Below are 26,683 nucleotides of genomic sequence, written 5' to 3'. Positions count from 1 at the left end.
TGGTGTAATGATATAACTTAAAATATAATATGCGTTGTGGAAAACAAAGGAAAAGTGAACATAATACATATTCTAGAGTGACACAGTAAGTTAGCCTACACAGGAGAGTTCAAGAAATAATCATCAAAGTGCCTTGGTGCTCGCTGGGTGCGACGAGGCCGTGATGTGGTGACTCGCACAGGTGTAGGGGATTCAGTAGAGTCACCTGACAGCTGTGGTTCGCCAGTAAGAGGACGAAGATGACGTCTATTCCGTATGGACGCTCTCCCACTGCCGTCTAGACATAGAAGATATTGACGGGGTGCGGACAGCTCGAGCACGGTTACCACCCGATCCCACCGCCCGCTGGCTAGATGGGTTTTGGATGCGCGCTCGCTGCCCGGGCCTCAAGGGTGTCAGACTGTGGGCTTGCTGGTCGTGCCGTATTGATGAGTTGACTGATGTTTGGATCATGGCACGTTCCCGGTCGCGCAGTGTCCTGCCCCACTGCTCGTTGATGAGGTAGCGGGAGCTCTCTACGGGTATGGCGTCTCGCAGCTGTCTGCCTGTCAGCAGCTGTGCCGGGGATGCATCGAGGCCATGCAGGGGTGTGTTGAGGTACTGGAGGATCGCTCTGGCAGCGCTGTCGGTGTCTAAGGAGCCCCCGCGAGTTGTGTTGCCTCTTAACAGCCTCTTGGCCGACTTGACAGCAGCTTCTGCACGCCCATTAGATTGGGCGTAGTGGGATGATGAGATTCGTAGGGTGACGCGCCAGTCCTCCAAGAACCTCCTCAATTCGTGGCTGGTGAGGTTGGTGCCACCATCACATGAGAGCTCTTCAGGGATGCCGAAGCGTGTGAACCACCGCCGGAACAACGTGATGAGGCGGGAGCTGGTGGCTTCCCCAGACAGGTGTTCAACTTCTAGCCAGCCTGTCAGCCTGTCGGCGTATGCGATGTACACATTGCCTTGTAGGTGAAACAGGTCGGCCACGGCTTGTTGAAATGGGAACTGGGATGGTGGGGTGGGCAGGAGCGGCTCGGCTGGTTGAGAGGGCGTGTGCGTCTCGCACACCTGGCACTGGCGTCGTTTTTGCTCCACTTCTGCATCGATGCCGGGCCAGTATACAGACTGCCTGGCTCTGCGAAGCATTGAGTCTCTGCCCTGATGACAAGCGTGGAGATTGACGAGCACGGTGCGTCTGAGGGCGGTTGGGATGACAAGGCGGGGGAATCTCTCATCGCTGGTGTAAAGCATAATGTCGCCTTGACATGACAAGTGCCACCGCATCCTGAAGTACGGGCGTAGCGCTGCCGGCTCGGCGTCCTTCCGCTCGTCCCAACCATCATTGGCCACGCACTCACGGAGGAGCTGATATTCCTCATCTTTGACTGCCTCCTCCTCCACATGACGTAGGTCTACCACATGACCCACGTCGTCTGTAGTGGCTTCTGCTGCCGCGGCGACCATGACAGCGCACACTGCTTCATCGTCAGCCTCGTCTGAGTCCTCTGGTGCACTTGCTAATGCTAGGTAGCACGAGAGAGCGTCCGCGGCGCAGTTGCTTTTCCCCTTGATATACTTGACACGGAAGTTATACATCAGGGTCCTTTCTTTTATGTTTAGGATGCGGGGTTGTGAATGTCCTTCAGCTCCTTGTCACCGAAGATTTTGGTGAGCGCTTTATGATCGGTGATGAAGGTTAGGTTTTTGCAGCCTAAGAGGAACAAGCGGGCCTTCTTGAGACACCAGGCTATCGCGAGTGCCTCTCCCTCCAGTGTGCTGTAGTTCTTTTCGGCCGCGGTCAGGTGCCAGCTGCCGCAGAGGACTAGCTTCCATCCGTTTGGGCAGCACATCGGTGCTTCCAGGGACACGCATTGGCAGTACTGCTGCAATACGATGAATCCTATACCTTGCCGGCTGTAGTCAGTTAGGACGGCTGTTGGGCGTGAGGTATCGTAGAACTTGAGACCTTCTGCTGCGAGATTCTTGATGGTGTCCTTCGCTGACGTGAAGATGGCGTCGAGTGTGTTGTCCCAATAGACTGTCTTCCCGGCTGGCTTCTTCAGGAGCTCCCTGAAAGGCTCCATGATGGGGGCAACTGCTAAGAAGGGAGCCACCTGATTCACCAGGCCGAACCACGACCGGATATCCATCAGTGATGGGCTTGCATTATTATTATTATAGTTTATTGACAGAATTTTTGCGATTACAAGGAGCTTAAAGTAAAAATCATTTCACTAAAATCATTATATCATATAAAAAGAGCTACAAATAAAAATCCTGTCCAGATAAAATTAACCAATTCACATTGCAAAAAACAAACTTTCTCCAAACTTAACTCCTAAAAAATTCAAACTCCCTTTCTTTTAAAAAACAAGAACATTTTAGCCGTAAAGCTTTAACACATCGCAAACATAATCACATAAAGTACCTAATTTACCCTTATACTTCATTAAACTGGTAAAACTACTAAAATCCAACATATTATATCTAGCCCTACAGTCCCTTGACAAAGAACAATTTAACAAAACATGAGACTCATCTTGTACTGCATTACTATCACACATACACAGTCGCAACTCTGCTGGTATTCCATTCCTTCTACCTGTCTCAATTTTTAAATCATGTGACATTAATCGAAGCCTCGTAAGGGCCTGCCTTTTGTAGTCCGGGACAAACTCATTGCTGACATAAACTGGATGTACTGATAGTTCAGGGTTAATTACTGATCTGTACGCCACATACTTAGATGCCGTCTCGGGTTTTTCTCTAATTTTTATTTTGACTATATCCAGTGGACTTACGTTATCTCTATACTGTAGTGCCTTCATCACAAATTGATACCCTGGAGTATTAGCTACTCTGCACAACTCAAATGCAACATAGAATGGTTCTTCAACGTTCGGTTCCCTTAACTTTGATTCTAGAAATTTCCTTCTCCTTTTTGCTATGACATCAAGTACAGGTGGAATACCTGATTCAATAAGACACATGTCGGGGCTTGTAAATTTCCTTACCCCTAGCAAGTTCTTTACTGCTCTATTGTATTGAACAATTATCTTTCTAGGATTATTTGTCAACCATGTTTCTGAGCTATAAAGAAGGGCAGAAGTGACAGCAGCATCAAATACTTTGCGCTTGTATGTATATGGCATAATGTTATTTGCTGCACAAAAAATTGCAAATTTATTGAGTTGCATCTCATTCACGGTTTCGTGAAGGTCCAATACTGTGTTCATCTTTGCATCATCACAAATCCATGCCCCAAGGTAAAGATACTTATGAACACAGTCTATCTTGATGTTACGAACAGTTAACGGCAATCTGTCTTCATCTGTACCTCGCACTACCATAAGTTTTGTTTTCTTTTCATTAAGTACCATTCCATATTCTTGGCAATAATCCAACACTGCGGTTAACTTTCTCACACACATTTCTTTAGAAGTAGCTAGTATTACCATGTCATCCATAAGAAGGAGCGTATGTAGTTTCCCCAAGAATCCATCTGTATCTACACACCTGTTTATCATCCTAACCACCTCATCCATGTATATGGTGAATAAGAGACAACTCGATGGAGATCCTTGGCGGACTCCAACAGTGGCATCAATAGTTGCAGAACGTAACACACTTTGAGTACAGGAATACATAGCTTGTATAGCACGCAACATAACCTTACCACAACCACGTGATTTAAGCAATTCAAGCAATTTACCTCGAGGCACTCTATCATATGCTTTGCTGTAATCTATGAATAACATATACAGCTTCTTTTTCTTATAATTAGCCAGGTCACATAATAATCTTAACGTCATTATTTGTTCGACACATCCTCGACCGCTTTGAGCACCTGCTTGACATTTATCAATACTTGTCCATAGTTTTAATCTGTTCAAAATTAAGTAATCATACAATTTTGCCAATGTATTCATAATGGATATGCCTCTGTAGTTTCCACATTCAAGTCTGTCTTTACCTCCTTTGAAGAGTACAAAATGTTTGCTACAACTCCATGAAACTGGATAACACACATTAAGAAAAACAACGTTAAACATATGTAAAAAGAACATGATCCAGTCAACAGGTAAAGCTCTCATAATTCCTGGACAAATACCAACATAACTTTTTCTAACATTCACATCCTTGAGTACTTTATCTAATTCTTGTACAGTGAAAGGTTCGTCTAATACGGGTATCGTTGGAGTCGAGTCATCTATACATACAGTGCGAATACTATTAGTGTGACACTCATTATTTAACAAGCTCTCGAAATGGGTCTTTAGTTGATCGTCTTCAGGTTGTCTGTGTTCGTGCGTATCAATATTCCCTGACCAGTTAATGGCCTTCCATATGAACTTAGCATCATTTGTTTCTAATATCCTTCTCCAGCGCGGCAACGTTCTGTCCCACGTTTCTTCCTGCTGGTCGAGACGTCCACATCTGTTCCTACGAGCAGCTTCATGAATAATTTCACTGCTCGATCTGAAGGCTTCAGAAATATTTTCAATACTAACAGCGTCCGGATTCGGTGGATCGAGACTTAGCAATTCGGTACTGAAATCATGTAAGTTTACGGTGTCATATCTTGGACTTTTCCACATCGACTCGTTTGCAAGTATTCTTCGGTATGACTCACCCAGACCGTTAGCTCGTTCTAACAGCTCTGTCGGGGAAACTTGAGTCATTTCTTTAGTAGCGAGATCTACGCAAATTGGGGCGTGGTCGGAACCTTTAACTGACTTGTTTACCTCGACCGAACTGACAAATCTTACGCAATCGGAAGTAACCACGCACAAGTCAATCTCCGATGTCCATCTTGATCCTCTTCTAAAAGATAAGTCACCTCCTAAGGTAGTTCCTTTTCTGTTCAGGTGATTCATCACAACCATATTGTTACTTCTACACATGTTACGCAACATACGCCCGTGACTATTCACTACCGGATCCTTCACACCATCATATCTATAGACACTTCCATTACCACACGACAACACATGTGATCCAACTCGTGCATTAAAATCACCTAAAACAACTACGTCACGAGTGTTCAAACACATCTCACTTAACGCTCGAAACGGTGAAGCTTCGCAATATAGTGAGTCTTCTGGAGGTATATAAACACCACCGAATTTCACATCTTTACACACCGATAAATTCACCCATATCATGTCATCTTCCTCCATGTTTACATTGGTCACATATTGCATCAACGCACATTTGATGAGCAACATAACACCACCTCTGTTACAGCCTACTCTTGACTTATTGTTATACATATAGAAACCAGGTACGCTTTTTTCATACGCACTTTTAACCTCTAACAGCCAAACCAGATCATATTGCATTAAGAACTTAAGAATTTCCGGATCATTCAATTTTTCCCTTACTCCACATACATTCCATGAACATAATTTCAACACACTGGTATTTTTCTTTGTATTCAGAAAAAATATGGTGAAAACTTATCGATTACATTGCCATCCCTTAACAACACACGTCTTTTCCAATCATAACTAATAGACACACCCACATTTCCTGGCTTTTCTTTTTCTTCTCTTTCACGTTGCCTCAACCGCGCCATCTCCTTTCTCACTGCCGGGTGGACATCCTTCTTGACATATACAGAAGAGAGAGGTCCTTCAACTGATTTCAAGTTCTTTGCCATCCTCACGATCTCATTACGTTGATTTCCGTCTCCCACCACGACAAGAAGCGGTCGTTACCTACGCTGGTCCTCTTTTCCGAGTCGTTTGATTTCCCACGCTGCAGGATCAACGTTTTGCTGATATCCAGTCGCTGCTATCACATTGCGTACTTTCTCAGCATCGTTGCACCCTGTTACATCGCTCTCTTCTGTCAACCCAGTAATAACTAAATTTCTCTTCCTCTCCTTGTTGTCCAAAGATTCTAAAAATAACTGTTGTTGTGAAATAATCTGGAATGCTTGGTCCAACTTATCAGACAACTGCTCCACTTCTTGTTTAATGCTGGCCATGCCTTTCACTTCCTCTTTTAAGCTTCTTATTTCCTCCAATAGATCATTATTAGATGGTTGTGTAGAGGCATCAGCTGTTAGTAGAGTTGCAAGCGCTCTCTTTAGTTGTGGGTTTGTCATTTTATTTATATCTGTTGGAGCCAACGCTCTAACAGTAGCTGGATCTTCATAGGTTGTCATGTTCACTTTGTTACGCACTTTATGACCTAGGTGCTGGGGCTTAAGTGTTAGGAGCTCGTCTTCTTACTACGTAGCAGAGTGACAGCTTGCTTTATGTGATGTGGTGCTTTATGTGGTGGCCTTTATGTGGTGGGTTTGCGACCTTGCTTGACGCTGTGTGGTGGTGTAGCCTTCCTTTATGTTGTGTAGTGGAGTTACTGCCTTGCTTTATGTCGTGTAGTGGAGTTACTGCCTTGCTTTATGTCGTGTAGTGGAGTTACGCCCTTGCTTTATGTCGTGTAGTGGAGTTACTGCCTCGCTTTATGCTATGTAGTGGAGTTACTGCCTTGCTTTATATCGTGTAGTGGAGTTACTGTCCTGCTTTATGTCGTGTAATGAAGTTACTGCCTTGCTTTATGTCGTGTAGTGGAGTTTCTGCCTTGCTTTATGTCGTGTAGTGGAGTTACCGCCTTGCTTTATGTCGTGTAGTGGAGTTACTGCCTTGCTTTATGTCGTGTAGTGGAGTTTCTGCCTTGCTTTATGTCGTGTAGTGGAGTTACTGCCTTGCTTTATGTCGTGTAGTGGAGTTACTACCTTGCTTTATGTCGTGTAGTGGAGTTTCTGCCTTGCTTTCCGTCACGTTAGAAGCGAAGTAAGGGATCAGTGACCAGCGCTCCTCCACGTCCTGTCACCTCGGAGTCCAGAGAGAGAGAAGAGGCTGTGTCACCGGCGATTGATGTACCGAACATCAATCGTGAATTCTGTGATGCTCTTGATGAGGTCGTGACTGGACTGGTAGTCTTCCCAGCCGAGTAGATACCCGGCGAACGTGACGTTTCTCTTGCATAAGCTGAATTTATCTGGCCTTAGTGTTACCCTGTTGTCGCGGCATTTCTGCAGAAATCCATACCAGAAGGCTTCTGCCACACTTTCGTCGTGCAGAAGCGTGTCGTCAACACACTTGATTTTCCTGGGCACGTCGCTCGTGATGTCATCGAGGCGCTTCGTGAAGGCGTCCTGCGCCGCACAGTGCCCCATAGGAGTCCTGCGGTAGCGGAATCTTCCCCAAGGGGTGATAAGTGTCGTTAACTTGCGGCTTTCATTGTCCAGGGGTATCTGGTGGTACCCGGAGTACGCGTCGGCGACCGTCTTGAAGGTGTGCTTGGGCACGCTGGAGATGAGATCAAAGGGAGTCCTGGTGTGGTGAGTCTCGCGCAGGCAAGCTTGGTTGAGCTTCTGGAAGTCCACGGTTCTGCGCAGCTTCCCGTTTTTCTTTGGCACCACCACCATGCGCGCGCACCACTCGGTCGGCTCTCCGGCAGGCACTTCCTCTATGATGCCTCTGGCGATGTCGTCGTTGATCTGGCGCCGTACCTCGTCGTAGAAGTGGTGCGGGACTGTGGCGGGGACGTGCACCGCGTGGGGGCGTGCGCCGGGACGGAGGTGGATGTGGTGTGGCAGGCTACGCATTTCTGGTAGAGGCGTGCGCTCTGTTGCGAACACCGTGCATCCAAACTCCTCCAGGAGCCATTTTTCTAGACGCCCCACGTTCTCTTCTACCAACTCGTAGGGTGGTGACAATGGGTGGGCCGAGGTCTTGAGAGACGCAGGGGCTGTCAACGCGCTGATTCTGATTGCAGGGCGGGGAAAATCTTGCGGCACCAACTGAAGGGCTCTGCAAGCTCCGAGTGACAGGTACAGCCGCTGCACCCCTTCAGCTATGTATACGCACTCAGACGTGGTGATGGCCCCAGCTGTCACCTCGCACGTGAGGCTTCCCAGAAGCTTCACCCCTCCACCGGCGACGTGGCTGACTGTCCTGGGTGAGGCGTGAAGTTGCCCTGGGGGGATACCCAGACTCTCCAGCAGGGGCCGGCCAGCGATGCACACCTGAGCCCCTGTGTCGGCTACGGCCGTGGTGCAGCACTCCGCCTGCGGCCAGGGGCAGACGATCCGCACTGACAGGTCTGCCGTCGCCACCACGCCTCCTACAATCACTGCGTTGGAGGTGGCGGGGCCCCTGCCTGGTGTGAGGGCGCGGCACATACGGGGGTTGCGGTGGGTAGGGGGTGGACGCTCCTGCGTCCGCCAGGGCTGCCACGTTCCCTGTGACCCGCTGCCCCGCCACTTTGTCTGCGACCTCTATGATCTCGCACTGATTCACTACATCACTCACGGACGCCAGAGGAGGGAAGCACCGTAACACCTCAGCTTTCATGTTGCGATCACTGAACCCCATGACCACTTTTCTGCTCATGATGTACTCGGTCAGTGAGTCATCACACTTTGGGCAGCGAAAATTGCACTCGGCTGCCAGGGCACGGCACCTCGACATGTATGCATCGACACTATCTCCCGGCTCCTGGGAGTACTGAAAGAGATCGGACCATGCACCTACCTCGCACCGCCGTCCGACCACCACACTTCTCACCACCTCTACCGCTGCACTGATTGAGAGCTGCCGGAAGTCCTGCTTGTCAAAGCGTGCGTCAATGCGCTGCTGGAGACTGCCGTCGCACAGGAGACGCACGTATGGGGCGGCGAGGGGCGGGAACCACCCGCAGATTAGGCCGTAGTCTTCGACGCTAACGACCCATGCCTCGAACGCCGCCGGTGACATGCCTTGAGTTGCAGTTCCAGGACCCGACGGGGGAGCCTGCGGACGATGTGATGGTGAAGTTGCTTGTGCGCTAGGCGGTCGTGTAGATGCTGGTGGGGCGAGGGGTGTGTTGAAGGACTCGGACCTGGTAGCAGTGTTGCCAACCGTAGGGTAATTACCCTACGCGTAGGGTAATTTAGCCTCAAATCTGGTCTGTAGGGCGGTAGGGTAATTTTACAGAATCTGAGCAAAACGTAGGGTAATTAGAACTTTTTGATATGCGTGGTAGGTATTTTGCAGAAAAAGGTATTTTATGTAAATGAATAAGAATTATACTAAGAAAATATACTTTTTAAATTGTCTATTCCCATAGTTATGTAATGCCCGGGAGATATGTAATGCCCGGGAGCCTCTGAATTTGGATTATCTCCTCCCAGTATCTGAAGTCTTCCTAGGAATAAAGTATGAAGATATACTCAAACAAGAAAACCTTAAAGTTGATCATGTAACTGATTTCAGAACCAGATGTTTGTCTTTTTATAAGTCAGCTCTAGAGGAGATAAAAAAAAGGTTGCCACTAGATGACCCTTTCTTTCATGAAGTAGAATTTGTTCAACCATCAGTAGCACTAGATTTGCAAAGTAGACGTAGGCTTCCCTCTCTTAGTCTCCTCAAACAGAAATATAGTCATTTATTAGATCAAAATAATGATGTTGATGAAGAATGGAGAAAATTACCAGTTTATTTTAATGAAGAAGAAATAACAGAGCTGAAGAAGAAAACAGATGCTGAGTTTTGGGTTTTCTTGTCTGGTGTGAAGGATGTGGATGAGGAATCAGTGTTTAAAAATTTGGTATGTTTGGCTAAGTTGATTCTAATCTTACCTCACTCTAATGCTGAGACTGAAAGAATTTTTTCAATACTCACTGACACTAAAACGAAGAAAAGAAATAAAATGGGGCCAGAACTACTGAATGCTATTCTAGTAACAAAATCAAGCATGGTAGCAAAGAATGAAGATTGCAGAAATAAGCCAATTAGTGCTGAACACTACAATCTACATAATGCATCGATGTATGCATTCAAAGATATGTAGATCTCAATAAAACCCTTTTGTTTTGTTAAGAAAAGGAATAAGTAGTTTCTTTGGTGTCTGGTATGGGTTAAAAACAGTCATTGAATCATTTTTATGTGTTGATTTCTATAACCTTAAGGAAATGTGAAAGTGGTTTCTTCTGTTTCTGGTATGAGTCAAAATTGGTCATGAAATTACTTTTGTCATAATTGTTATATACCATACGGTCACCATATAAATAAATACCTGTCAGTATTATGACAATTTGTTTTTTTCATCCTCCATCGTAGGGTAATGAAGGCAAATGTAGGGTAATTTCAGTACGTGTGTGGGGCGGAGACGTCTGTAGAGGTTGGCAACACTGCCTGGTAGCTGTGGCGGGGGCTTGGTAATGGTGTGCCGGTGACTACTTCTTCCAGGGATGCTTGCTCCATTCCTAGATTTCCTCCGACGCATCCTGGTGCCTCACCCCAGTGTAAACGATACTGCGCCATGTTGGGGTGTGAAGGGTAGCAGAGACACCAGAATCTTGGCTGCGTTTATTTGTGGAGCGAGGGAGTACAATCACACCACACAGAGAGAGAGGTCCGGACTGACTCCTGGTTACATAACATAACATAACAAAGAGAGAAAAGATGGGGAGGGAGAAGTGGGGATAGTGGGAAGAATAGGGGGGTGATAAAAAGGGAATTGTAGTAGGAGAAATAGTCACTGGGGCTTGACCCAGGCGCAATTTGAATTAGGAAGGACATCTTTTTTTTTCTTTTTTTTTTTTTTTACGTGTTATATTCATTCTAAGATGGCAAGGGAGACAAGGTCCTTATCGGGGAAAGCAGGAGAGTCCGCCACCAACCGAGCAAGCCAAGCCCAAGACAGCCACAGCCATGGACGCCGCCCACGCACCCAAAACCCCGGGCCAAACCACGCACAAGTTAGGGGCCAGACTATCCAGAGCCTGCACCATCAGGATGTGAAAGAGGAGTGAAGGACAGTCAGAGTAAAAAGGTTTTTTTTTGTGCTTTTTATTGGTTCAAAGAAGGACAGAGGAAGAAGTACATCCGTATAGCGGAGGGACCTACAGTTTTACGTGGGTTCCGAACCACGGATAGTAGTAGAGTGATTTGGTGATGGCCGGGATATTTATTGTATGATATAATGTGGTGGGTGAAAAAGCGGTGTTGGTCCTTTCTTCTCGTATCCTGTGACTCGTCCTGCAAAAAGGCCAACCTGCTAAAAAAAAAAAAAAAAGAGAATATAAAAAATGTCGTGGTGTTATGTGCATGGGGAGGGTGAGGATGGTTTGTGATAATGATTGACGTGATGGTAGGATGTGCAATGACAGAGGCTCGAAAAGGCTCCCTCACCGCAACGAGGGGTCAAATCTAATACCATCTGCTTGCACGCGGTAAGTCGCTGGTGGCGGGGGGTGAATGGGGATTCCTGCATGGATGCTTCCAGGGCCCCGCCCCACCATCTCTTGACTACCTTCCTGCCCAGCCCTTGCCGCACCCAACTACCTCTGTGTGGGGGGTGAAGTGGCTTCCACTGAATGGTGTGGTTACCGTCCCCATCATCAGTACTGGCCGCTCCTTAACTACCTCGGGGGGTACCGCCACCGGAACGTCATGCCGACGGCCGGGGGCCCCATTGCCGTGACGTCAGTGGGAGGAGTGCGGTTCGTGCTATCCCCGTCTCTCTGGAAGTGGTCCGGTGCCTCCTTGAAACCTAGGCTGCGAGGCAAGAAAATAATGTATAAAAAACAAAAATATGAATACAAAGCCATAAGACAAAAAATATGAAAAAACCACTAGGTGTTGGCACACGACCCCACTCCCTCGGTCAGAGGCATGGTATGTTAATGGCGGTGTTTTTTTGTCGCGTCCCTTTCCCAGGAGCGGTCCGGTGCCACCTTAAAACCTAGGCTGCGAGACAGAAAAATAATGCATAAAAACAAAAATATGAATACAAAACCATAAGACAAAAAATATGACAAAACCACTAGGTGTTGGCACGCGGGCCCGCCCACGTGAACGAGAGAACGACGATGATGCCACTCAAACACCATGAGTGGTACAGAGAAAGGAGATAGTGAAGGGAAGAAAGGAGGAGTCCATTATTAGAAGACAGGTTCAGGAGGCACAGTGGGAGGATCAAGGAGATTGCAGTGCGGCAGGTGACGGAAAGCTGGGGGGAGGTTGGTAATGAAATTGTATGTGATTGTGTGTCTGTCGGAGAAGGAGCTTAGTTGTTTTTTTATTCTATTGTGGAGTGTTATGTTAAGAGGGGGGATGTTGGACTCCTCGTGAATGGAGAGAGAGGTTCGGAAGTCGAACCATTTCGTCCCAAGAGCGAAACGAATTGCTCGGTTTTGAACCTTCTGAAGTTTAGAGAGGTTGGAGAGAGCAGTGAGAGAGAGGGCAAGAGGGCAGTAGGTTAAGAGAGGGAGAATGAAAGCTTTGTAGAGGTGAAGTTTTGTTTTTGTGCTGCTGTCGCGAAATCTTTCCAGGTTGCTCAGGGCCTTGGCGGCTATGGTTGCTTTTTGTTTTAAATGTATATTGAAGTTGAGGTGCTTATCTATGGTGAGGCCAAGCACTTTGTTGTTGTTACTGATGGGGATTGGGGTGGGGATTGGATCAATTCTGTTTAGTGAGATTTGGCGGGGCTGACTTCTTTTAATGTTGAAATAAGTGACTTTTGATTTTTCGGGATGGGAAAGAATTCGCCATTTCATCTTCCACAGGCTAGTCGCCATCAGTTCCCATTGAATTTTGTCGGTTAGGAGATCTAACGACCTGGCACTGGCCAATTGCATTACATCGTCCGCGTATTGAATAGTTAGTGAGTCATTGTGGGCTGGGAGGGGTAGGTCAGCTGTGTACATGTTAAAAAGGGTGGGGGAGAGTACGGAGCCTTGTGGGACTCCAGCCTGAGGGGTAAAAAATGACGAAAAGGTGCCCTGGTGGCGGATTCTTGTCTGTCTCTCATCCAGAAAACTACACAAGATGCGTTGTGTTAGAAAAGGGAGATTGAAGTTATTACAAATTTTATATTTTAAACCGGTGTGCCAAACGGTGTCAAAAGCTTTTTTGACATCTTTTGTCACGAGTGCTGTCTTGTAATATGGCTTGTTGAAATTTAGGTAGGCTACTATGCTGTTAAGGGCGTCCTCAGTTGAGGCGTTCCTCCGGAAACCGAACTGCTGTGGTGCCAGCAATCCGTTACCTTCGAGGAATGCTCTCAATCTTAAATTGATTAGACGCTCAAAAGTTTTTCGAAGAATTTCAAGGAGGCTTATGGGGCGATAGTTTTCTGGTAAGTGAGAGTTTTTTCCGGGCTTGGCAATTAGGGTGATGTTTGAAATTTTGAAAGCCTTTGGGAAGTATCCAGAGGCGAGGCAAGCATTGAATATTTTTGTCAGGCTGGATATGATTTCTGGAGGAAGGCTCCGCACCATCGGCCAGGTGACTCCTGAGGGGCCGGGGGCTCGCCGTGGAGTGTGCCTGAGCAACCTGGCGACATCTTCCTCCTCAATGGGTGTGATGAGAGGGTGTTGCGGGTCTAGTCGTGTTAAGTGTATAATGTTATGTGGTAGCGTGTTTGCTAGGTTTTGGCGCACAAGATCGGTGATATGGTGTATGTGGGCAATACTGGGCTCATGAAGAGGGAGAGGGTGTGGTTGGAAGGAGTTATGCCAGTGTGTCTGGAAGGTGTTGGTGACCTGGTCTGGGTTGGTAATTCGATCACCGTTCACTAGGAGGTACTCGAATCTTTCCCGCTGGCATCCCTTCAGCTTGTGCACCATGTGCCAGAACTGAGTAGGGTTTCTACAGCGAGCTCCGTCCATACGGGAGACTAGAGTCCTCCAGTGAGCGCTGTGATCATCCTGTAGGCTATTTAGTATGTGTGTGCGAAGGGTGCAGAGGTCTCTTTAGATGGGAATGAGGTTGTGCATGTTTTGTAAAAAGCGTGTTCTGTAACACACTAGTAGTCGTTGTGTTTTTATGGAGGGTCTGAAGTCTATGTGAATTGTGTGTTGTTTCTTTGGTGTGTGTCTGTTGGCTGATGTCAGGATGTCACTGTGTAGTTTCGCTAGGGCGCTGTCTATTTCTGTATATGGTTGGCCTTCGAGCTGTGTTGGTCGGTGTAGATCTGTAAGTGTTTCCCTGAATCCCTTCCAATCGGCGGAGCGGTAGTCGGGGACAGGTGGGGATGGGATTGATATGGGGTTGGAGGATATTTTTAGGATTATGGGAACGTGGTCTGAACCACAGAGGGGTCCGTGGGAGATGTGGTGGTGGAAAGGTAGGGACTGCCGATTGGAGAGAATGAGATCCGGCCTGCCATTCCCATTGTGGGTATAGCAGGTAGGAAAGTCAGGGCCAAGGAAACGGAGGCGTTTTAGTTGTGTGAGTTGCAGAAGTTTGTGTCCATGTTGGTTGTTCTTGTTGTGTCGAAATGCTGTGTGACTGGCATTAAGGTCTGCCAGTATGTAGACTGGTATGTTTGTGTGGTTGAAGAGATTGTTGAGGCTGGTGAGAGGGAGCCCAGTATCCGGTCTGCTGTACGTCGTGGCGATTAAAAATTGCCCGTTTTGTGTTTCGATCTTGGTGGCCAGGAAGTGGGCTGAAGGCCAGTCGGTTATGTGTATGTGTTTGATGGTACATTTTACCATGATAGCTACGCCATCATGGCGCGTACCTGTTGTGTAGCGTGTGTTGTATCCGTAAAGTTTGATGGGTTTAAGAGGTGTGCCTGTGTGGTTGAGAAGGACGATGTCTGGATCGATAGATCGAATTGCTTCTGAGATAAGGTGTCTGTTATTCCAGAAACCGCGACAGTTTAGTTGTACTACTGTGATCATTGTTGAGTGTCTTAGGTGTTTTTCTTACCCCTTGATGCGGTTCGTGTAGAAGGAGGGGAGGGTTGGAGAGCGGTTGTGATCTAACGTTTTATACCCATCTTTTTTGTGGTGTTGGTGGTGTTGGTATTGGTAGTGGTAGTTGTAGGGGTGGATCGTGGTGGAGTAGGCTTCTGGGGCTGCGGTTCCCTAGAAGCTGAGTCTTCTTCAGAGCCCAGGTCCCTGTGTGAAGGGGAACTGGTTTCATTGGGTATGATAAGTTCGGGTTCCTGGAGTGTGGGTGCTGGAACGTGTGTCTCTTCATTTTGTTGGCAATGTTGTTTAAAGTGTTCTTTGTTGGTTTGTTGGAAATTAGGTGGAAGTTTTATTATGGGGCAACCGTTGTATTCAAGCAGTGTGTTCATGGTTTCTGCCTGTTTTTTAAGGTCGCCAAATGAGGTTTGAATTGAGTATTTTATGATGATATCTGCAAGCAGAAGTTTCTCTGTGTTTGTGTTGGTGTTAGGAATGGCTTGCATGGGTGTGGTGGCTTGAGCATAAGTAGTTGTCAGTGGGGTAGGTTTTGGAGAGTTTTGCTGTTGCTGACTCTCGCGTTTTATGGGGCATTTAAAGGAGACCGCTGTGTGTTCTCCATCACAGTTTACACATTTAAGGGTAGGTGTCTGGCAGTTCCTGTAGTCATGGCCCTTAGTGGTACACTTAGAGCAGACTTGTTCAGTTTCTTTGCACTGATTAGTGCGGTGGCTGAATTTATAGCATTTAAAGCATTGTGTGACTTCCTAGATGACCCACCCACTGGTTCACCATGCTTATCTTTTCATTCTTTGCCTTCACACAGGCATTCAGACTCATCCATATTCCCATGTACTTATGTTCATCTGTCTGTTGCAACACATTTCCTCCCAGTCTCCACACTGAATTTCTCTCATCCTCTGACCTATTCACAATCATGAACTTGCTTTTCTCGCTACTAAATCTCACACCAAAGTTCCTTCCATACCCATCTACAACATCAAACAAACTTTGAAGCTCATCTGCCAATTCACGCATAACCATAATCATCTGCATAAAAAAGCACACATATCTTATCATTCCCCACACTAACTCCCATATTCATTATTCTCATTCTGGCTGCTAATTCCTCTGTATACAAGCTAACAAGGGTTGGTGATAAAATACAGCCTTGCCTAACTCCTCTCTCACTCTCACTCTCTCACTCTCTCACTCTCTATATTTCCTAGTCTGTATCTAGCTCTTGTGTCTACATATATACTTTGCACTATGTTAACTATCTTTGCACTCAACCCAGTCTTTTCTAAGACTCTGCCTAGTATTTCTCTATCCACTCTATCATAAGCTTTCTCTATGTCTAGGAAACCTAAGTACAGTTTACTACCATCCTTCTTTCTTTCAATAATTTCATTCACTACAGACATGTTATCTTCTGCTCTTCTGTCCACACAAAACCCTTTCTGTTCCTCACCTAATACAGCTCTTGTGTCTACATACATACTTTGCACTATGTTAACTATCTTTGCACTCAACCCAGTCTTTTCTAAGACTCTGCCTTGTATTTCTCTATCCACTCTATCATAAGCTTTCTCTATGTCTAGAAAACCTAATTACAGTTTACTACCATCCTTCTTCTTTCTTTCAATAATTTAATTCACTACAAACATGTTATCTTCTGCTCTTCTGTCCACACAAAACCCTTTCTGTTCCTCACCTAATACTCCAGCTCTCTCAATCCACTTACACAATCTCATTACATTGAAAACTTTACCTACTGTGTTCACTAATGCAATCGGCCTGTAATTTTTCAACTCATTTTTACTCTTGTATTGTACCCGCACCGGCTGGGCATCAATTGGCTCTCAGGTGATCTGTTTTACTGATCACACCCATCATCGTAGGGTCGAGGAAAGGCAGTTCTCTCTCTGACGTTTATTGATGAGGTAGGCATGACCGTAAGAACTGCGAACAAGTTCTCGGTCTCAATTTCTTACAAAATAACATTATACACTGATATTAAACACTTTCAACATATTACAATATTCATTAACAATACATGCAATTGACTTAGCACTATGACAATCAGTTTTTACTACAAAATTAAAGTATTTACCTCGGTCACCATCCTGCCCGTCTTTGTCTGAGCGCGACTTGGCCGTGAGTGATGCCCGCAGGCGACTAGCAGGTTAACCCCACACTACTAACAAGTGAGCATCGGCTTCGGTGCTTAATATAGCATTAAATACTGATACTTACACATATTACACGTTTTCATGCAAATAGAAAACTATTGAACATTTCACTTATAAATGCCGAGGAATAATGCCGTGAGGTACATACGCTTTACATACAGTAACATGTATCCTCTCTTATACAGCAGAGTCGCCTGTATTCATTCCACATTCTCGGCACTCTCTCCTTCTCCCACACCTGGTTAAATAACTCAGTCATTCTATCAGTCACAACTTCCCCTCCATTTTTGTACATCTTATAAGGTATTTCATCTGGCCCTGCTGCCTTCCCACTCTTCTGCCTATTCACACATTTCTCCACTTCCTCCCTGCTGATTCTTACATTCAAGTCATCTGCGTCCTTCCTCTCTAGTGTCACACACCCTTCTGTCACATCAAGTACATCACCTACACCTCCAATCTCTTCTCAGAACTCTTTCATTGCCCTTCTCATTTCTTCCCTATCTGTCACCACTGCTCCATTCACCTTCAGACTCTCCACATTCTCACTGTCAGGCATTCCCTTGACCCTCAGGAATCTGTACCATTCTCAGCCACCCTCAACACCTTTCTCTCTTAGGAACTGAATCACACGTCTCTCACACTTAGCTTTATCATTCAATATCTTTAGCTCTCACTTGCTGCTGACCCACATACACTGTCCATGCATTTTGGTATTCACTCTCGGCCTCCTCACTCTCATGCCTCCTCTTTCTCCACTGCCTGCATACCATATTTAGTCTCTTTCTTTCCTTTCTAGCATTCCTAATTTTGTCACTCCACCATGGCTTACATGCACGCTTCTTGGTACTTGTTATTACATATCCTATCTGGCTGTCTGCTGCATTTCTCACATTCTTCACAAACCTATCATTCATTTCATCCACACCATTCAAGTTTTCATCATCCCAGTTTCTCTCACTCAAGTCTACCTGGAAATTCTCCCATCTTACATCTCTCAGTCTCCACTTTCTCCTCTTAGCCTTGCCATTTATTTTGTCCCTTCCATTCAACTTACATTCTAGTACCAGCATGTTATGGTCTGAGGCAATGTCAGTCATTCCATCTTCATCTATCCACATGCGGTCCAGAATCTCATTCATTCTCCCATTCACTATCATACAGTTAATTACAGACTCCTGGTTCCTAGCACACAAAGTCACTCATCCTTCTGCCAGGATCTCATTCAGGTTTTCTAGGTCCATCTCATTCACAAACTCATCAAGCATCTCACTGTCCCTATTCATTTGTTCACCTAAAATACCTATGTGTGCATTCATGTCTCCCATAATAATCTCTCTCCAGCATGATCTTTTGCAATCTTCTTCAATATACAGTACTTTGTGCTATTCTTCATAACTGTTCTCTCACCTTTCACCGTTATGTACACTACAACTACAACTACCCTCTCAGGCCTATCACACTCATCCCTACACTCCACTCAGGCAGCTAACACATCCTCACCCTCTGCACTATCTCCTACATCAAGCTCTTCTACTTTCAGGCGCCTCATCTTTCTGTGGAGCAAGGCTGTCTCTTCCTAACTTCTGTTTACTGTGTCTTTCCTACCATCACATACTCACCCCCTTCCATTTGCACCATATTTCTCAGGTGTGTCTCAGATATTCCTACCAAGTCCAAACTCCATTCATTCAACTCCTTGCATACATTTTCAAATTTGCCATTGCCCCATCCTCTCACATTCATACAACCAAGTTTCATACATGATCTTGCCTGCTTGGTGTCTTCTCTTCCTTACTCCAGTGCACTCCTATCCCTCATTCAGGCAGTCCATGCACACAGTGGACATTGCACACATCTTTTCACACAGCTGCCTGCACATCCTCTCGTTGCCGACTTCATTGAGGTGCACCCCGTCCGGCAGGAAGTTCATGCCCTCCCTCGGGGTAAGATCCAGGTCAATGAAACTGACATTGCCTTTCTTGCCCCTCAGCCAGTCCAGCTTCATTCTCAGCACTTCTTCCTGGATCTTGCAGTTCGTCCATCTTCTCAGTCGCTCATACCAGTCTCCTTCTCTTGGGTGTCTGATCACTCCCACCACAGCCACACTCAGCTTCTTGTCCTCAGCAGCTTTCACTTCCTCCACCACCTCCCTCACTGTTTCTTCTGCTTCAGTCCTCTCCAGGTCGTTACCGCCGCCCTGGATCACAAGCAGATCATTCTTAAACTTCTGGGTCTTCTCATTCACTGTCTTCTTTATTTCATGAATCTTGGCTCCCCGCAGACACTCCTGTGAGCTCCCGCTCATCTTGGTTTTTGCGGTGGAAACCTGCATTCCTGACCATGTTGTTCCCAACACTGCAGAGTGGGGACTTCCTCTGGATCATTTTCTTCATCGTTGGCCCTCTTTGTGGTTGCTGGTCTTTCTCCTTTGATTGCATGCCCTTGTCTTCTAGGTCTTGTCGGATGTTCACAGTCTGTGTATCCCTATTTTTGGCATCCTTCGTCTGCGTGTCCTTTATGCTGGTCACTGTCGCCGTCTTATATATTTCCTTGGCTACCATGTTTTCCTTCCTGGTCTTCAGCTTCTCCTTCGCCGTCTCCAGACATGTTTTTGTGGTTCAGCGTCTTGATGGAGGCTTTGAGCCCCGCACAGGCTGTGTGGAACCATAAATCACACCACACTCCACGCCACTACATCTGATCGTCACACTCTCCTTGCACATCTTACACTCATCTACCGCCATCCTGACAATTACTATTGGCAAAAAAAATCCGAGAAGTTATTTAGAAATACAGGAGCGGAGTCACACACGTCCTCCGTCTGTCCTCAAATCGTCACTGGGGCGATTTTCTCGCCTGCGCAGATTCTTTTCACAACAGCGGCATCACCGCAAAGCATGTAAACACATGCACAAGGATGGACTGGACAGGTTTCAGCCCAACAAACTGCAGAAACGCAACAAGCCTCACTCAGCAGCTGTGGTAATGACAGTGTATTAATAAGTGACAACCGGACAACCGGAAAATACCGTATATCTGCAGGGTTGGACCTCCTCTCTATTCATTAAAAACACATTGCAACGTGATAGAGTACTTACTATAGAACATGTCTGTGATGTTTTCAATGTGGGGAAGGCTTTTGTAAGGCCGTAGTAATTAAATTAATAGCGCGCCGCCTCCAGAAACTAAGTCCACAATCATCCCTTCCGAGTGAAGCTACACAAATTAATGCGTGTGTTCGTGTGTGGCGCACGCAGCTGGAGCGTGACGTCGTCAATTCACGTGATAATACATCTGCCAATCACCATACAATACGTGTGATCTCTGTCAGTCACGGCTGACAAGGGTGGCCTGCTGATATACTCTTAGTTGTGCCATGGCGGGAGATAGGTGTGCTGACTGCGATTACGGATTATTTGCAGTTTTACCCGTATTTTCTAATATCTCCACAGCAACCGTAAACGTAAGTCACATTGATGAATTTCTTATTATATCATCATCATATCGGGAGTTTTTTGGGGGAAGAGGTATAGAAGAGCTATAAATGCTTTTTTTCAATCTAGGGAAATTTCCCTAGGTACTGTACTGTTATTGCGTGGCGAAGATACTATTGCATGGCTAGGTTACTAGCCAAGGATATAAGTTAGGTTAGGTTAGTAACCTTAGGGGGGGTTCCAGGGGGGGTGCAGCTCCCCGGTTAGGTTAGGTTAAGGTTAGGTTAGGTTAGTAACCTTAGGGGGGGTCCAGGGGGGCGCAGCCCCCCCGGTTAGGTTAATAACCTTGGGGGGGGTCCAGGGGGGCGCAGCCCCCCGTCTAGGTTAGGTTAGGTTAGGTATATAATTATTCTGGTGTATTGGTTGAAACTTAAATTTTATCCCCAATTTTTTTATTCTAGGGAAATTTCTAGGGAAATTTCCCTAAATTTTCAAAGTCCATTTATCGCTCTTTTATGTCTCCCCCCCCAAAACCTCCGATTCCCCACAGGCCCCCAAGCTTGTTGGGGAGGGTGGGGGGGTGGGATGGAGGAAAAGGGGGAGGTCTAACCCTGCAGTTTTACCCATATTCCTTGTCGAGGAGATCTCACCTCGCGGCCATGTTCACAAACATAGATACTGATTACGGAGGCCGGGTAGCTTCTCCGTTCAGTACTGACTCCGTTTTTGTGACGTCATTGTTAGACGTTGAACGCGAAACGGAATCTGTAAAAACAGACTAGTGTGAACCAGGCTAAGTGTAGCGAATGTTGTGCAGCAGCTGGTGACAGTGGAGATCGCATAGTGCGTAACAATATTTAAGCCACATATTCAAGAAAAGCCAAATTTGGTAATTTAGGCCAAATGCTTGAAAAGAAAAAGTTTTTTTTTTTCTATAAAAAAAAGCCCATCTGGCAATCCTGGATTGCTGACACTGCCCCCAAGATGGCTCTGTCAGATGTAAACATCACGCAATTTCCCTCCCTCTCTCTCTACCACAAGACACCTCATCTCTCAGTTGAGCCAATTCTACTGGGACAACACACACAGCGATGCCATCCGCATCATGTTTATGGGTCAATACCCAAGGGTTTTCTCCCTACAGCCATGGGTGAGAAAACCGTTCCGCGTGCTAGATGTAGCTCTCACCCTTCACCGCCTCACCGTTCAAAACAAACATCAGCTGACGGTGCTGATCATTGTTGATGTTTGTAGGTGAGTACTAGGCGGAAGCTCTTAAATATTTTGTAAACTTATTCGAGGGTGTGGGTTGCGTGTTAGCCTCATTTTAGGCAAAAAAAAAAAAAAAAGAAGTGTTTAACAGCGACTGCAGAAATGCAGGAAGGAGGTAACACGTCGCTGCAGAGGAGTAGCATGTGGAAGGTGGTATGATTGGTATCGTGTGGAGTGTGTTGGGCTAAAGGGTGCAGGAGATAGGGTCCTCAAGAACAAGAACCTCTTGTTCCTGTGCAGCGGGTGTCTCTTGAGGATGAAGGGGGAATGGGAGGCACTCACTGTGAGAAATGAGGTGGAGGGCTCCGAAACGGAGGTGGCCGGGGAGGACACCCCTGGGAGTGACGTCAGGTCTGCCAAGGGGGAAGAGGAAGGCCAAGGCAGGGGGATGGAGGATTCTAAGCTCCCTGCCGAAGTAAAGGACCAGTCAAAAGAACCTCAGGATCACACTTACTGGGGAGGAAGGAGCAGGCAGAGCTAGGTGAAGAAAAGCAGGACTGTGAAGAGAGGCGTGTGGCCACCAGGCAGGCTGTGGGCTGTGCCAGTAGAGTACAGGAGAGCAGCAGTGGTAAGGTCAAGAAGACAGACCAGGATAGGGAGGATCATTACAACAGAAGGGAGGAGAAGGACAGCAACTGGATGGAGCAGAGAGACAATGCCAGGCCAAGGACAGGGACATGGATGAGAGTAGGACACCACTCCTGGAGAAAGACACAGTAGGGTAGTAGGGTAGAAGGCCAAAGCTGAGGACATGGGAGAAGGCAGGAGGGAGAGTATGGATATTCAGAGATAGTCTCATGAGTGGAGTAAGTAAACAGATGTACATGTTGTCAAAAGGTGGATATAAGGTAATGGACAAAAGAGACCAGGCATCAGGGTCATCCATGAGGTAGTGAGACAACACCTCAGGGAAATGGGACCTGAGGACCTGGTGGTGATCAAGGGAGGAGGGAACGGCTTAGAGGAGACATGAGGAAAGGAGACAGTGCGGTGGATGGGAGATAGTTCACGTGGTAAGGGAGAAGATAGACAAGAGGCCCTTATTGATGTGCATCCCCATGAGGTGGGATAAGGAGGGTCAAAAATTTGGCCAGGAGAGGAGATAGGTGAACAGGAGATGCATAGGGAAGCTAGAAGAATGGGAGTGTGATGGCCTGCAGTTGTGGGAAAAGATGAATTGGGTGTGGTCACCAGACAGTGTCCACATGTCCAACATAGGGAAGGTATGGGTAGCCTGGAATGTGATAGAGTGGGCCTTGCACTTGGAGGGCTCCATACAAGAATAGGAGAAGGCATGGAAAGGAGAGATGCTGTTTACCTTCCTGAATACAAATAGATGGAGTGAGGGAAAGTGGAGGGTGCTGATAGAAGAAGAGAGAGGCTGTGACGTAATAGGAATTACGGTCATTTCGCCCACATGTCAATTCACCCACAAGTCAATTCGCCCACAGGTCAATTCGCCCACAGGTCAATTCGCCCACATATAAGAGTCAATTCGCCCACATATATTTAAAAAAGAAATAATTATTTAAAAAATCTACATACATGTAAGATTAAGAAAGTGGTGACAAAGAATTAAAAATAAACTTTTATCAAAAGACAGTTAAATAAATGTAATATTCAGAAAGTAATGACCAAAAAGTAGTTACAAAGAATAAAAAAAAACTTTGATTAAAAGGCAGTTACATACATGTAATATTCAAATAGTGACAAAGAATTAGAAACTTTTATTAAAATATAGATTCAGCTGCGCACTGGGCCATTCAGGTGAGCACACGCTTTCAGCAACTGATATGCCGATCACTCATCCCTCATGTGTTCCTCCCAAAGAGTAAATATTTGACCCTGTAAGTTTCTATATTTTTTCCATTGTATCCTTCGTAGCTTTTTTTTCGGATACTAGCCTTATGTAGATAGATGTCAATTTAGCCTCTTTGTGGAGAAGGCTTACGAGGAGGTAAAACTGGAGGTTACATCTACCTGCAGCACGTTTGTTTAGTCGATTGTGCCAGCCTTCAATGTCATTATTGGTGTGGATAGACTGATTGAAAATACTCCAGCTAGAATTTGGCCATAAGGAGTTGTGGATCCATGTTCTTGAAATGTACTGCATTATAGTCTGCAACTGGGCTGTGGTAGCTTGACGTGAGAGCCGTTCAAACACGGGACCTATATCTGCCTCAGGCAGAAATGGAAGGGCCATCACTTTCTGTAAGTATTTGTACCTCGCGTCATCATGTGTGTATGCATGCTGGAGACCAATCTCTTGAACCTACATAAGTATTTCAAAACAAAGAAATTAGACATTGTATTGTACAAAAGAAAAAAAATCTGGTCATATTATGGTGATCCAATTTGTTTTAAAACTACTATTTGACAGGTACTATATATAAAAAAATCTGTAGGCAATTAGCTAAAGTGACTAACCTTTCTCCATACAGCTTGCGTCCAATGGTATTCGCATCCCTTGACCTTGGCATTAGGCAAAACCTCAAGCAAGACTTTCCACATTGCTTTCTCATAGTCAATTGTTATGTGCTGAACAGAAGGCTCATTTGGTAAACTAGTTAAAACTTCATGGAAAACTTTTCTGTAGTCACTCTTTTTTTCTCCCAGACATAATGACAAATAGTAAGGGGACTTGTTTTGCATGGTTGTCTGCCCTCACAAAAGTGTTGACTGTCATCAGCTGTGTAAAATGGTGCCTGCATAGCTTGAATGTGCTATCAATGTACCATGACTTTGCCCTCGTTAGATGTGCTATTTGTTCTGTTGTTGCGAAGATCAAATGGCGGCGTTCACGAACTGATACGTCACCTATAAGAAAGTCGTCAGGAATGTGATTTACTTCTAGCTCAAAATTCAGGTTTTTGGGCTCTGTCGGTCTTAAAATTTGTCTTTGTCTGTTTGCTGTTCTTGCCAAATGCTCTGGCTTAGGCAGACTAGGGCATGGTGCATTTCCTATCTCTTTTAGCAACACATCATCCACTATAGCAGTCGCTGGTTTAAACAGATCTTGTGCTGCCAGTTTCTTTACCTGTAATGTTACTTTAGTGACGATATCAGAGCCAGTTGGTGGTGAATGGTTGTGCAACACATTGTTCTTTACATATTTTCCATTTCTCTGCGTTACTAGTGCCTTGCATGGGTTACTTTTAGGGCAATTAGTACACTGCCAGTAAGTTACATTCGATCGCTGCATTTTTTTGTTGTAAGTGTACCCATGGCTGTCAACGAGCTTATCTCTACCACGCTGTGTGCCCTTTTCAGAGAGCTGGAATGTAACTTCACTTTCTGGCTGCAGTTCAGTATCTTGTATGGCTGGGTCGTCAAGTGAATCCTCTAGTTCCATTGGCAAATCAGGTGGGTCATCAACTGAAGACTCTTGTTCAACTGCAGGGATGTATGGTTCGTGTTCCATGGCAGGGGTGGCTGGGTCGTCCACTGGATGGGAGGTTGGTTCGTCAGTGAAGGTGCAAGTATTACAATTCCAATCAATGGAAATACCGGATTTCACAGCTGCCCAGTAATCAGCACGAGATACGCCAGTATTGCATTTCCTGTGTTGCCACCTCCCACACATGTCGCACTGCAGACTTTCTTGCCTTGCCCTTACAGGTACGAGGCACTGAATACACTCGTCTGTGCAGTCTACCATCTTGCCAGGAACTGTTTTATTCTGTGGTCAATTAGTAATTACAAAACATAGGAAATGAACCACCAAACAACACACACACACACACACACACACACACACACACACACACACACACACACACACACACACACACACACACACACACACACACACACACACAAAGACACACACTTCCATAGGCTTTGTGAATAGTTTCTTATGAATTAAGTATATTTTCACTCCTTGACTGCCTTACTAAAAAAATGTTTATTATTATTATTATTATTATTATTATTATTATTATTATTATTATTATTATTATTATTGTTGTTATTATTATTATTGCTATTATTATTATTATTATTATTATTATTATGATAATAATACACACGCACACACACTCGATCCCTTATCTTCCACCTCCTCCCTCCTTCCCTCTCACCCCCCTCTCTTCTTCTTCCCTGCCAGCTTATATCCCACACCATCCCTCCTCCCTCCCTCTTCCCTCCCTCTTCTCTCCCTACTTTCCTTCCCTCCTACCTCTCCTCCTCTTAGCCCTTTCCTCCTCCCTCCCTGCTATCTCTCTCTTTTCTCCTTTCCTCCAACCCCCCTTCCTCCCCCCTCCCTGCTGCCCCCTCCCCAACACACACTTCCCGGTAATTCAGTGGTTAGAGCGCTGGCTTCACAAGCCAGAGAACTGGGGTTTGATTCCCCGGTTGGGTGGAGATAATTTGAGTGTTTCTCCTTTCAAGTGTAGCCATGAGATAGTTATAATTGTTAGAGTATATTTCTTTGCCATATTTGTAATGCTATGATTGTGCATTGTTGAATTGTTTAACCCAGCTATCTTTAAAATAATTAATTTGTTGTATATGTACATTTTTAGGGTTTACGATTTTGTGATGGAATGTGTTTTTTCCAGTTCACGCTAATCATTAAAAACAGTGATAGCAGTCGGGACTTTGTGTCATATACCCTAGGAAGGCAGCTACAGTAAAGATCAGTGGTGTGTATTTTACTTAGTTGCATTTACCTATAGCTGTGACATACTAGATATGAGCTATTATCGTAATATCCAGCCTTCGGTATATCCTAGTACTATCTGCAAAATCAGGTTGGCAACCTTGCCACAGTGTGGGCGAAATGACCCCACGGTGTGGGCGAAATGACTCCATGGTGTGGGCGAAATGACTCCACAGTGTGGGCGAAATGACCTGTGGGCGAAATGACTCCATAGTGTGGCGAAATGGCATGTGGGTGAAATGACCGGATACCCGTAATAGGAGTGGGTGAGACAGGATGGCATGACAGCATTGAGTGGAGTGAAGGAGGTTGGTTAGTCTTAGGCAGAGGCAGGCAAGCAGGAGAGAAGAAAAGAGGAGGGGTGGGGGTGATTATGAGGGAAAAGGAAGGTAGGAGTGTGGAGGAAATCAAGATAAGGGAAATGGAAGGTAGACTAGGTCAC

The 26,683-nt window shown here is 45.8% G+C and overlaps 2 protein-coding genes across 2 annotated transcripts in view; one reads left to right on the top strand and one right to left on the bottom strand.

The window, feature by feature from the left end:
- Nucleotides 1-246: 246 nt before the first annotated feature.
- On the bottom strand, nucleotides 247-1,581 carry LOC135098827 (uncharacterized protein K02A2.6-like). Its single transcript, XM_064001223.1, has one exon. The coding sequence runs from the start codon at nucleotides 1,579-1,581 to the stop codon at nucleotides 247-249; it is 1,335 nt and encodes a 444-aa protein (XP_063857293.1).
- Nucleotides 1,582-20,956: 19,375 nt separating this feature from the next.
- Nucleotides 20,957-26,683, top strand: part of LOC135098823 (rRNA methyltransferase 2, mitochondrial-like) — a gene marked incomplete at its 3' end in the record, with an annotated part of 45,704 nt that continues 39,977 nt past the window's right edge. Inside the window, exons 1-2 of the mRNA XM_064001220.1 lie at nucleotides 20,957-21,563; nucleotides 24,852-24,944. The remainder of the gene's footprint in view (nucleotides 21,564-24,851; nucleotides 24,945-26,683) is intronic.

Source organism: Scylla paramamosain, unplaced genomic scaffold, assembly GCF_035594125.1.
Source record: "Scylla paramamosain isolate STU-SP2022 unplaced genomic scaffold, ASM3559412v1 Contig85, whole genome shotgun sequence".
Classification (NCBI taxonomy): domain Eukaryota; kingdom Metazoa; phylum Arthropoda; class Malacostraca; order Decapoda; family Portunidae; genus Scylla; species Scylla paramamosain.
The sequence above is the reverse complement of the archived record's forward strand: the minus strand, read 5'-3'. Positions and strand labels throughout refer to the sequence as shown.